Here is an 11,659-nt window from a genome sequence, read left to right on the forward strand (position 1 = left end):
CCTATCCCTGGAAAGGGAAAGGCAAGCCAGCAGGCTCAGGAGCCATCCTACCCTCACCCTGCTTGAGTTGAGAGAAAGGGACCCACACTTACCCAAGAGGCCTCCTTGCTGGCTGCTGGGACTGGATCTGCAGTGATGTTCTCCAAGAGCGCTCCTTAAATAGGGCCCTCAGTCCGCCCAGCCAACTCCCGCCCCCGCCCCATCCTGGCTCTTCTGAGAAAGGAGGAAGGTGTGGGAGGGCTGGGCACACTGCCCAGAGAGCCCTTTCTGACCTCAAGCAAGAGTGGGACCTTCCCCCCATCCTTCCAATGTCTCCTTCCTCACCTCAGTCTCTGAGTCCTTCTCACCCCTTGAGACCAGCCAGCTGTGTTCTTTCTTTGCTTTTAATGTCTGGGAAATCTTCCCTTTATGCCTAATTCAAGCCCAATTCCTCAAGCACAGGCTTCTAGCTTTTCCACTCAACTAAGGAGACTCAGACACCCAAACACCAGCTGCAAAATTCATTTGAGGAAATGGGGAGAAAGGAGGCATCACTTTACCCCCTTTCACTCCGTGTGGCTTCAAGCAGCACCCAAAGGGCAGGAAGAGTCTGTTCCCATCTTGGGGAGGGAGAGACTGAGAGCTGAGGGGATGGAATATAAGGGGCTTAAGGTCCAGCCAGCTATGGAACGCCCAGCAGGACAAATGTTCCCTGGAGCCCTTACCTTACAGTTTGTATGTGTCTTAGTGTCTGTGGTGGGCCTTCTCCTTAGCCTACCCTCTGTCCTCTGACCCCAGAACCTGAACCCTGCTGCACAGAGTTGTCACCCTCCAGAGTTTGAGCTAGGAATTGAGAGGCTCCCCCTAAGAGGTCTTTCCCATCATCCGTCCTCAAAAGCTCAGGAAGTTCTTTCTGATGATAATATCTAACTATATCCAACTGCCATCCAAGAAACAGGCAGTGGGGGAGGGGATTGCACAGTGTCAGGGATGGCGGTAAGGGTTTGGGGCCAGAACTAGGGACAGCTCTACTGAGGAAACCTAAGAGTTCTCGTAATGGGGGTGGTAGGGAGAGAAGAGTCATCACTGGGGTATTGTGCAATGGCAGGCGGGGGGGGGGGGGGGGGATAGGGGGGATGGGATGGGGAAGGAGATGGGATGGTCTGTCTTTAGAGGGCTGGCAGAGGCCTGATGGAGCTATCCATCATCCCCTTCCCAGGGGCCTGTCTGGCCAGAGTTCAAAGTGGCTGTCACCCCACCCCTCATAACCTCAGCAGCAGCAGTTTGTTTATGGGAGACACAATGCCAAATGTGCTCCCTCCTTCCTCCCTCCCCGTTCTGTCCCCTTTCCCCAGCAGCCAATGGAGCTCTCTTTGAGGCCAGGGACACTGGTGGGATGGTGGGACCCTGCAGTGAGGGACAAGGTTGGAACAGGAAGCAGTGATCCCTGTTTTCTCCATATTTTGGCACTGCCTCAAGTCCTTAGAGGAAATGAAAGGATGGGACTTTCTACTTTGGACTGTGAGCTACTGAGGGCATGGACAGTCTCTCGTTCCCAGCACTCTACAAGGAGAGTTCCCAGCACTCTACAAGGAGACGAGCCCTGAAAAGTGGCTCATCCTGCTGATTGGTGAGTTCCATCCTTGAAGGGAACTCTTTCCTTCATGACCCATTGCGGGGTTCCTGGGAAGAGACGGCTGTGGACTTCCCCATCCTTTCGGCAGCAGGAGCAGAAAGAGGAAGCTGAGGGCTTGCTGGGTCCTGGAGTTCAGCTCTCCTGTCTTAAATGAGAAACTCTGCCAACGTGGACTTGAAGGCATTGGCCACAAGCATGGCCTCAGGCCATCCTAAATCTGGGCTCACGATGATCCTCACCCAGAGCATCTGCCTCTTTCTCCCCAATCCAAACCAGGCTCCACGGTCCCAAGCCCCAGACCTTGTAACCCACCCTAATCTTGGGGAGATACCTCTGTTAAGGGAATCCAAAGGAAACACATATGGTGGGGAAGTCGGCACCTAGGAGTTGATTGGGTGACTACAGGGCTTGAACCTGGACTGGACAAAAAGGGGGAGAGACACGTGGATTCATGAAGGAACACCAGATTTGGGAGAAGCCACCTGATCCAACCAGGGAGCCGCGTCTGTAGAAGTCTGGGGGGGACAAGGAGAGTGGGGAAAAGCTATAAGATTAGAGGACAAAGACTTAGGGGCAAGGAAATAAGGCGGATGGAAAGACACTGGGTGGGGTCGAAAGGTTCTGGGTTTCTGACAGTTGACAAAGAACTAGGCGGGGATACAGTCAGCCACTGCGACTGCACCCACTGGCGGGACCTCCACGTACAACTCCTCCCTACCTGCAACAAAAATGGCCACGGCGGAAGCCCGTCCAAAACCCGGAGACAAATGAGAGTGAGAGCAGAAGCCCCGCCCAGTTATGGGCACTTGCCCTTCTCAAAAATGGCTACTTCGGTGCTTCTGGAAGGGAACCGCTCTGGGCCCCTCCTTTGATCTCGTTGGTGGAGCTGGGGGATGAGAGCTGCACCGCGCGGGACAAGTCGCCGGCGGCGCCTGACCGAACAGGTGATTTCCCCTCCAGCCCCCGGCCCAGGGCTAGGAGAGTCGCGGAGAGCGTCGGCCCAGGGTACCTGCCTTGTGCGTTCCCCCACGGTACTCCCCGGGGACCGCCGGACCCCCATCTCTGATTCTCGCCGTGGCCTGTATTAAGGCACACCCCAGCTTGCTCAGGCCTCCCTCGTCCTGTGTCCCCCAGGGCCGCAACCGCATTCTTATGCCCTCGGTCCCACTATTGTGGACCCTTGCGGGTACCCCGCTAGCTTGTTTAGGGAGCTCCTGCTTCAGGAGTCAGCCATAATTATCGTCCCACTTCCTGTGCTCCCCGCTCCACCCGTTTGTTCTCCCGCCTGACTTTCGATGCCGGAATCCCACAGTGTCCTTGGCGCCTCTAAGACCTGACTTGGGGGTCGGGGGACAATGATGTCCTCTGGAATTCGCGTTATGGAACTAGGGCCTCAGGAGCCGGGCTTCATAGGGGGTAGACCTTATGAGTGCCCCCAGGACTTCTTCCACACTGGTTCCCAGGACGACTCCTCCCACATGGCCTTCTGCTCTCCCTCCACCTTTAGCACCTCCTCACCCTAAGAGGACAGCATGGTACTTTTTCCCTTAGGGTCATTTAAATTTGTCCAGAGGGTCTGTATGGAGCTTCTAGAGAGTTCAGGCCTGGTCCTGGGGATGCCCTCAGGCCAGCTGGGGACAGTGAGGATGGGGCAGCCAGAGTTGGCTGCAGGAGGGAAAGGAGTCCTGCAGAATGAGGCAAAGGGAAAGATGTTCTGAGTGGGGAGAATGGTGTGAGCAGACATTCTGAGGGTGGCAAGAGAGCTAGCCAAGCAGGAGAGGAGGATTTATATCGTGAGAGGTGATGTAGTGTAGTGGTTAACTGAAGGTTCTGGAGCCAGCACGCCTGGGTGTAAATCTGCCATTAAGTTAGTGTGACCTGGGGCAAGTTACTTAACCTATCAGTGCCTCCATTTCCTTTTGGGTAAAATGGGATAATCTAAATTATAAGGTGATTGTGAGGATTTGGTAAGTTAATACATGTAAAGTACATAGGACAATCCCTGGTGCATTGTAAGCAGTCAGCAAATGCTGTTATCAGAGGTGTTTAAACAGGACTCATGACAGGATGACAATCACATTTCCTGGCTCCACTAACCAGTGATTCCTGATTCACAGGCCCCAGGAAGTAATGGGGCTCTGTGAGCTACATCCAGAATTTGAAAAGTCTCGTGGAAATCATGTTCTTAACCTGGAGAAGGCTGGCTGCTGAGGCGGCAGCTTCCCCAACTCAGGGAGAAATGTTAGAGGAGAAGCCTCTAGGCAGGAAAGAAATGCCAGGAAGGTTAGCGGGATGGAGAAGGATGAAAGAAAGAAGTGGCGAGCTTTGAATGGGTAGAATTTGGGCAGCCCAAGAACAGGAGAAGGGAGGGTGTTCCCTTGGGAGACATGCTAGAGCAAAAGCTTGGGGGAGCAAGACATTTTATTCAGGCAAAGTGAAGCGTTTCCCAATAACAACTCCCTGGCCCTCAGACCTTGGTTAGAAACCTAGAGGCATCAGACACATCAATGAGAGCTTCTTGCCTAGAAACTGGGCTTTCGTGCAGCATCCATGGGTCTTTGTCCCAACAGAGGTTGCCAGGCAATTGAGAGCAGCCAGGATTCGATGTAACCCAGGGTAGATGTCAGTCTCCATAGGGGGCTGGCCTCTTGGGGGAACTGCGTGATGGGATCTGGTATGCCTGGTCTGAGCAGTTCTTCTCCCCAGGGCCCATATTAGGGTCTGGAGCAAGAGGCAGGCATCCCCCTGGTAGGCTAGGGCTTCTTAGTCCTGCTGTCCAAAGTAACCCCTGTGCTGTCACAGCACCTCTGTTACACTTGGGATCAGGAAACTGATCACAGATGGTAGGGCTGTTCCAACCTACTTAGAAGTCTTGATATCCCCCATCTATCCGCAGAGCAGGCCCTAAAATATACACTCAACTAGGCAACCTGGATTTAAATCTTTACTACCAGAGTCAAACTAGCTGACTTCGGGCAAGTCATTAAACCCACTGAGCTTCAGTTTTTTCATCTGTAAAGTGGGGAGTAACTATTTGATGAGCAGCTGTCTTCATGGGAGATACCGAGTGTATGAATACATCGATGAATAAGCCAGGTGTGTGATCCCTGCCCTCATGAAACAACTGGAAGAAATATTAAACATTGCCCAAATAGTTATTTTTAAAAGCTGGAGGAAAAAAAAAAAAGTGCTGCTAAGTAAGGAAAAGGGTAGTCTGCAATGAGGGTGTAATATGGAGGGGACCAAACCAGTTCTAAAGGGTCTGGGATAGCATCCCTTGAGGAAGGAAATTATAAACTGAGACCTGATGGAATTAGGTAAGTGAAGGAGTGGAGGTGGAAGGTGGGCCAGGCAGAGGAAACAGTTTGTGCAGACGGCCTTGCCATGAAAGAGCTTGAATGTTGGCAAATTGAAAGAAAGCCAGAGTGCAGGGGAGTGACCAGGGAGGGTACATGGTAAGGTAGAGAGATGTAGGCAAGTATAAGGCCCTGAATCAAAAGGCCACAAAAAGAATCTGGACTTATCTGAAGGAAAGTGGGAAGTCACAGATACATTTTAAGCAGGAAAAACATGATTTTTGGTAAAGATCACACAACTGTGATCTTTGTAGAGAATAGGTTGTTGGGAGAAAGATGGTAGTGGGTAGACGGATTAGGAAGCTCTTGCAGTTAAGAAGAGATGAAGCAGGGTGGGAGTAGAGATGGAGAAAAGTAGAGGTGTTCAGAGAGAACGGTCAGGGCTTAGTGACTGATTGGATGTGGGAGGGCAGGAAGTAGGATGGTGGCAAGGATTAATTCCCAGACTTGTGGCAGGAACAGTTGGGTGCATGGGACATGCATTTCCTCAGGATAGCCTTGGAGGAGTAAAGACTTGGGAGAATGTCAGTTTGAGACATCCACGTGGAGGTGTCAGAGTGGTAGATGTACAGGTGTGTACCTCAGAACAGGAGACTGGACCAGAGGATTGCACATTTGGGAATTTGGTGACATGGAGTTGGCACGTAAAGATGTGGGCCCAGATGCGATCTTCCAGAGAGAGGGTGCAGAGTGTGGACAAAGGAGAAGCAGCTTTGCGCCTGGCTTTGCTGCCACACTTGGAAGGTAGCAGAGGAGAGGGGGACAGAGAGAGGAGCCTGGGAAGAAATGGCCAAAGAGATAGAAGAGAAACAAAGTGTGATGCCTCAGAAATCAATATTGGTGCTGCTTGAAAGGGGAAATATTAGGGGAAACCATAAGAAATTGCCTTTTTCTTTCTTTTTTATTTTGTAGATCAAAAAACAGGCAATATTGGCAAGCTCAAAGGGTTCAACCTAATTAGAGCAAAAACTGAAAAAGTAACTTGTGATCTTAGCCTGATAAATGTTGGTAGAGATGTTGGAACAGAAACCAGACTAGCGTTGGGGAAAAGCAGATAGAGTGGAGATGAATGAGGGGATAGAGGCAACAGGACTTGGTGACTGATTGAGTGCAGCAGGTGAGATTGAAAGAAGGTGAAATCAACGGTAATCCCCAGGTTTCAGGGTTGGCAACTGAGTGAGTGAGTGGTTGTGTGAGCCGGTGAAACAGGAAGAGGTGCATATTTGGAGAGGGAATGTACACAGATTGGAAGGATACAGTGAATTTGGAGTAGATGGAATCTGAGGTGCCTCTGAATCTTCTGAGTGGAATGGAGAGCTGACATTTGGACCTAGGGTCTGGAGCCTTTCATTACCACCTCTATGTTCCTGACTGCTCAGTACAGACTTGGGAGTCAAGCACATGAGGTGGGAATGGAATAAGTCAATAAGGATTTATTGAGCACCTACTAGTGCAGGTACTTTTCTAGGTGCTAGGGTTACATCAATGAGTAAGACAAAGTCCCCCCTCCCCCAGTCCTGTACCTCCTTTTTCTTGAAGCTTGCATTCTATGGGGGAGGACAGACAATAGGCAAACAAACCTAAAATAACATTAAGCTGTAGTAAATGCTATATAGAAAATAAAACAGGATAACAGATTAGGGAGTATGGGGAATACTTATTTTGGTAGGTTGGTCAGGGAAGGTCCCTCTAAGGAGGCAACATTTGAGCAGAGCCCTGGAGGAGGTGAGGGAATGAGCCATGTGGATAGCTGGAGAAGATAGGTAGGAAGAAACAGGACAAGTTTGAGGAAAATGAGCCTCGTGGGGCGGGAGTGGAGTGAGGAGGGAGGAGGGAGTTTGGAGAGGTGGGCAAAAGCCAGACCTTGTAGGGCGCTACAGGCCTAGGGAAGGAGGTTGGAAGGTCCTTGGGAGATAGTCCTGAGCTGCTGGAAGAGCAAGAAGTGGGCAGGAAGAGAGAATTTATGAAAGACTTACCCTCCTATCTGGGCCCCGGAGCCAGAAAAGCCCCTTTGTGCCAGAGGTGGGTGGCCCATTCAGGGTGGGGGAAGGGCTGTGCTCAGTCCTGACGACTGCTCCTTGGGGGTCTGGACAATGGGCCCCTTGTGGTTGGACTTGGGGGCCAATGGCCCTCTCAATGATGGGATTCCTCAGCCAGGAGGCATGTGACCCCAAGACCCTGGCTTCTTGCCACAAGGTCTGGGGCCTGCTGCTGGCGAATGAGGTGGAGAGATGGAGTGAGGTCAGGGGGAGGGGCGAGGGGAACTGCCACTCGGGAGTTCTTCTCCTGAGACAGTGCCCTGCCCTGTCTTGGGCTGGAGGAGGTGGAGAGGTGGGCAGGGAGGGGGCTGTGGCTCTGCTTGAGGCAGCAGGGAAAGGCTGGAGAACTGGAAGCTGTGGACAACATCAACAAATGGTTTCCACAACAGGGCAGGAGGGAGGAGTTAGTGAGTAGGAGCAGGCAGGACAGGGCCTGATAAACCTCCATCTTGTGTCCCTTCAGAAGAGGAGAGAGCATGGAGCTGGAGAGGATTGTCAGCACAGCCCTCCTTGCCTTTGTCCGGACACACCTCCCAGAGGCTGACCTCAGGTAGCAGCAGCTCTCCTTAGAAGGGTCATGCTGGGGCCAGGGTTGGAGCTGCTGGGCAGTACTCTGGGCCTGGCCAATGGAGGCTGGGGTGGGAACACTCGGCCCTTTTCCTGAGCGGGGGAATATGATTTATTGGTATGGCTTTACTTCATATCCTATCCCTGTCACCCTTTTTGGACATATGGGAAACCAAAGCTCTGAGGGAGGGTGGGATATACTCTGGCTTTAAGGCTTGAGGTCTGGCTCATGGACCCCATGAAGCCTAGGGCTAGAGCCTCAGGCTAGATGGGGGTGCTGGAGGTAGCCTAAGTCCTACCCACAGCTTGTCCTGTCCCTTTCCTGCAGTGGCTTGGATGAGGTCATCTTCTCCTATGTGCTCGGGGTCCTGGAGGACCTGGGCCCCTCAGGCCCGTCAGAGGAGAACTTCGACATGGAGGCCTTCACGGAGATGATGGAGGCCTATGTGCCTGGCTTTGCCCACATCCCAAAGTGAGGCCTGGCTTGGGCCCAGGCGGGTGGGGGAGCCGGCTGACTGTGGAGGGTGAGCAAAGTTGTCCTCTTACCACCCTCCTTGTCTTTTCAGGAATATGATAGGGGACATGATGCAGAAGCTCTCAGGGCAGTTGAGTGGTGCCAGGAACAAAGGTGAGTCTGGGGATTGGGTACTGGGTGACTCATTAACCCCCTCCCCAAAGCCCTAGCAAACCTGGTGTTCCTTCTGCCTCTTTAAGAGAACCTGCAACCACAGAGCTCTGAGGTCCAAGGTCAGGTGCTCATCTCCTCAGAGCGTCTGCAGCGGCCTGAAAAGCTCAAAGAAGAGACCAGGGCTTCTCCTGCTGCTGGGGACACCCAAGATGAGGTACTGAGACAGGAGGGGACCAATGAGGGAGCTAGGGGGCAGGAAAGGAGGAAGTACTGCCTTTTGTCTACATTTATGCCCACAGGCAGCTGGTGCTGAGGAAGAGCTGCTGCCAGGGGTGGATGTACTCCTGGAAGTGTTCCCTACCTGTTCGGTGGAGCAGGCCCAGTGGGTGCTGGCCAAAGCTCGGGGGGACTTGGAAGAAGCTGTGCACATGCTGGTAGAGGGGAAGGAGGAGGGGCCTGCAGCCTGGGACGGCTCCAACCAGGTATTCTTTGCTAGAGCCCCGCTCCCCTGCAAGCCCTGTAGCCCCAGCTACATTCCACCTTAGTGTTAAGCCCCTGCCCCTGGCCTGTTGCCAAATGCTTCTCAGGCTGGTGCTCTAGGGTTTCCCCTCTCTGCAGGACCCGCCCAAGCGCCTCAGAGGCCCCCAAAAGGATGAGCTGAAGTCCTTCATTCTGCAGAAGTGAGTCTGGGCTGGGCTGGGCACTTAAAGGGTCTTCCCAGGGTAGCAGGAGCTTCACGCAGCCAGTTTTTGGCAGGTACATGATGGTGGATAGCGCAGAAGATCAGAAGATTCACCGGCCCATGGCTCCCAAGGAGGTGAGAGTTGGGTTTGCTAGGGGTGTTGAATGGGTACAAGTATCTCCTGGTTTCTGCTACTCACTGCCTGATTCCCCAACAGGCCCCCAAGAAGCTAATCCGATACATTGACAACCAGGTAGTGAGCACCAAGGGGGAGCGATTCAAAGATGTGCGGAACCCTGAGGCCGAGGAGATGAAGGCCACATACATCAACCTCAAGCCAGCCAGAAAATACCGCTTCCACTGAGGTGTTCGCGGGACTCTGCTCTAGCCTTCTAGGCTCAGATCCCAGAGGGATGCAGGAGCCCTACACCCCCCACACAGGGCCCACCCTAACTCCTGACCCCTTCTCTTACCTCCTTACCCCACAGTGTTAACCTCCTCTTGGAGCTGCACAGTAAAGGTGGCCCCAGGAAGATGAGTGCATTCTGGTCATTTCTGCCTCAGAGCTGGGGTGTTGGGGGACTGTGTCTGTCTGACCTTCTCTCCCAACCTCACATCCCCTATCTCCAATAGGGCAGCAGCGCCAGGCAGGAGAGGGTAAAAAGCTCTTTATTTGAAGCTCCAGGGTGGGGCAGGGCGTTGGCCTCTCAGCAGAGGCCTGCACAGTCCAGTGTCCCTGCAGTTCATAGTCAGGCCCCGTCACACAGTCCAGCTGTGCCCCATCCGCGGGCGGATCAGACCTGCAGGTTGACAAAGGGTGCACAGCCCGCCATATCCTGCAGGAGCACTAGGGCCTGATGCAGCGGCGGCTCCACGTCGATGTCCACCCCGCGCTTCCGCAAGCGGCTCAAGCTGGGCTCCGCCACATGGTGGCAGTGCCGCACCCGTAGCGAGCGCAGCGCTGGGCAGTACTCAGCCAATGTCCTGGGGGAGGAGCGGGGTAAGACTAAGAGCATGAAACCGCTCCACCCACGGTGAGCAAGCCAGCAAAGCCCGTCTCCCTCCATCTCGGGGCAAAGTTTTTTCTTCCATACGCGAGGGAAGGATCTGGAATGGGGTCATACACTCAATGCCTCCAGTGAAACGGAGACTTACTGTCCCTTAAATGGGGAGCTGCTTCTCCCCTGGTTGAAGAAAAGCCAGAAATCTGACTTTGTACGTGAATACTGCCAATGTGTAAATACTGGTTCAAAACAGTTTTTCAACTATGGGCTCTCTGGTCTAGACAATCCTAGAGGCCTTTCCTGTTCAGAATGGGGTATCATGGTAGCAGGAAGATCCAGAAACCGCAGTTCTGCCTTTAGACTAACTACCGCCCACCCCACACCCAGAGGCTAAGTGCTTGCTCTCCTCCCATCCCACCGACCCCAGGCCCAGGCACCTGACGCCGTCGCTTCCAACGCGGAGGCAGCCGGTTAGGTCGAGGTGCTCGAGTTCCGGGCAGTTCCGAGCCAACTCCTGGACGGCGGTGTCCCCCACGTTGGCGTTGACTGCCAGCGAGAGGCTGCGGAGGCCTGCGCCGCGCCTCTGCGCCAGGTATACGATGGCCTCATCCTTGAGCTGACGGCAGGCGGTGAGGTCCAGCTCCTCAAGGGCCGGACAGCGGTCGGCGAGACCACGCAGCGCCAGCCCGTCTACCCAGTCACAGTGCGCGAGCGACAGGCGCCGCAGGTTAGGGCAGCCCTCCGCCAGCGCCCCCAGCGCGCGGCGGCTCAGTTGCCCGCAGCCGGCCAGGGCCACACTCCGCAGCTGCGGGTTCCGCGCCAGCACCGGCACCAGGTCCTCGTCGGACAGCCATTCGTGACACGGCGCCAGCGCCAGCTCCTGCAGCCCCTTCGCGTCCCGCAGCATCCAGGCCAATGCGGCCCGCGGGATCTGCGGACCCACCTGCGGGCGGGCAGGCACCTCGACTCTCAGCTGGTCCCGGGGGCGGGGCGGGTGCTGCCTATCCACCCCTGAGGAGTTCTTTCCTGGCAGCAGCCTGCCCTCGGGGACCCGCCACCTGCCCTCCCAGGATAGACCCTACGTGCCCTCCGAATTGATACCCAATACTCGCCCTTTAGAGTACTTCCCACTGGGTGGATCTCTTCCTGGGCATTCCTGGAGACCCAAAGGGGTCGGGAAGAGTAGACAGAGGGGCTGGGGGCTGGGCTGGAGGCGGGGGCGGTACCCGGCTCACCTGAGCGGCGTCGAAGCGGCGCAGCCTCTCCAGGTACAGCTGCACTAGGGCCCGGAAGGCCCGGCTGACGCGCTGCAGCCGGAGCAGCTGGCACAGCGGTACCCGGTTCAGTACGTGTGGGAGCAGCACGTCTTCCCAGGGCAGGTCCAGGAGCCTGCGGGTAAAGGGGCGTTGGCGGCGGCGTCCCCTGGCCGCTGTTACCTGCGAGTCTGCCTCCGTTATGCTCCTGCGCCTCGGTTGCTAAGAGCGGCCCCCAGGCCCGGCCCTGGTTCAGTTCCCCTTTTCCAGGTCCTTCCTTCTCTCGGCCCCTCCGGTGCTCGGTACCTGACGGCTCCGGGCTCTCGCTCCCCTCCGGAGGGCTCCATCCGTGGCTCCATCGGCTGTCTATTGCGCGTGCGTAGTACGGTCTTCTCGCTTTGGCCTAGGAGCAGCCGCCGCGAACCCGCCTCCTTGGGCTGTAGTGACAGACCGATTTAATCGAGTGCCGTCTCACTGAGGATCCTATCTGAAAGGATGGATCCTGCAATTAAGGG

General features: G+C 54.9%; 2 protein-coding genes across 6 annotated transcripts; one reads left to right on the forward strand and one right to left on the reverse strand.

Annotated features, from left to right (window-relative positions):
• Positions 1–1,590: 1,590 nt before the first annotated feature.
• CUEDC2 (CUE domain containing 2) lies at positions 1,591–9,425 on the forward strand. 5 transcript variants are annotated; one of them, XM_074339128.2, is made up of 9 exons: positions 1,591–1,609; positions 7,474–7,560; positions 7,906–8,049; positions 8,144–8,205; positions 8,292–8,419; positions 8,505–8,687; positions 8,824–8,885; positions 8,962–9,022; positions 9,105–9,425. In XM_074339128.2, the coding sequence occupies exons 2-9, from the start codon at positions 7,487–7,489 to the stop codon at positions 9,249–9,251; spliced, it is 861 nt and encodes a 286-aa protein (XP_074195229.1). In that variant the 5' UTR covers positions 1,591–1,609; positions 7,474–7,486; the 3' UTR covers positions 9,252–9,425. The 5 variants fall into 5 exon arrangements, with proteins under 5 accessions (XP_074195229.1, XP_019580564.2, XP_019580565.2 ...); XM_019725005.3 differs by lacking the exon at positions 1,591–1,609 and adding an exon at positions 2,405–2,559; XM_019725006.3 differs by lacking the exon at positions 1,591–1,609 and adding an exon at positions 2,441–2,559 and having other exon boundaries at positions 7,477–7,560.
• A 115-nt stretch (positions 9,426–9,540) lies between these two features.
• On the reverse strand, positions 9,541–11,640 carry FBXL15 (F-box and leucine rich repeat protein 15). The gene is made up of 4 exons (XM_019725004.2): positions 11,451–11,640; positions 11,127–11,280; positions 10,329–10,834; positions 9,541–9,871 (listed from the first exon to the last, which is right to left on the reverse strand). Exons 1-4 carry the CDS (start codon positions 11,501–11,503, stop codon positions 9,682–9,684), a joined length of 903 nt encoding a protein of 300 aa, XP_019580563.1. The 5' UTR covers positions 11,504–11,640; the 3' UTR covers positions 9,541–9,681.
• Positions 11,641–11,659: the final 19 nt, after the last annotated feature.

The sequence above is a fragment of the Rhinolophus sinicus genome, chromosome 15, assembly GCF_057876585.1.
Source record: "Rhinolophus sinicus isolate RSI-liver-muscle chromosome 15, RSI-T2T, whole genome shotgun sequence".
In the NCBI taxonomy this organism is placed as follows: domain Eukaryota; kingdom Metazoa; phylum Chordata; class Mammalia; order Chiroptera; family Rhinolophidae; genus Rhinolophus; species Rhinolophus sinicus.

Excerpts from the sequence above, each read along its gene's own strand:
- CUEDC2 (XM_074339128.2), top strand. The coding sequence starts at position 7,487 with ATGGAGCTGGAGAGGATTGTCAGCACAGCCCTCCTTGCCTTTGTCCGG. Across the intron at positions 8,206-8,291 it reads GAGTGGTGCCAGGAACAAAG|AGAACCTGCAACCACAGAGC; the intron begins GTGAGTCTGGGG and ends TGCCTCTTTAAG. Across the intron at positions 8,420-8,504 it reads CTGGGGACACCCAAGATGAG|GCAGCTGGTGCTGAGGAAGA; the intron begins GTACTGAGACAG and ends TTATGCCCACAG.
- FBXL15 (XM_019725004.2), bottom strand. The coding sequence starts at position 11,503 with ATGGAGCCACGGATGGAGCCCTCCGGAGGGGAGCGAGAGCCCGGAGCC. Across the intron at positions 10,835-11,126 it reads GCCGCTTCGACGCCGCTCAG|GTGGGTCCGCAGATCCCGCG; the intron begins GTGAGCCGGGTA and ends GCCCGCCCGCAG. Across the intron at positions 9,872-10,328 it reads GTTGGAAGCGACGGCGTCAG|GACATTGGCTGAGTACTGCC; the intron begins GTGCCTGGGCCT and ends CTCCTCCCCCAG.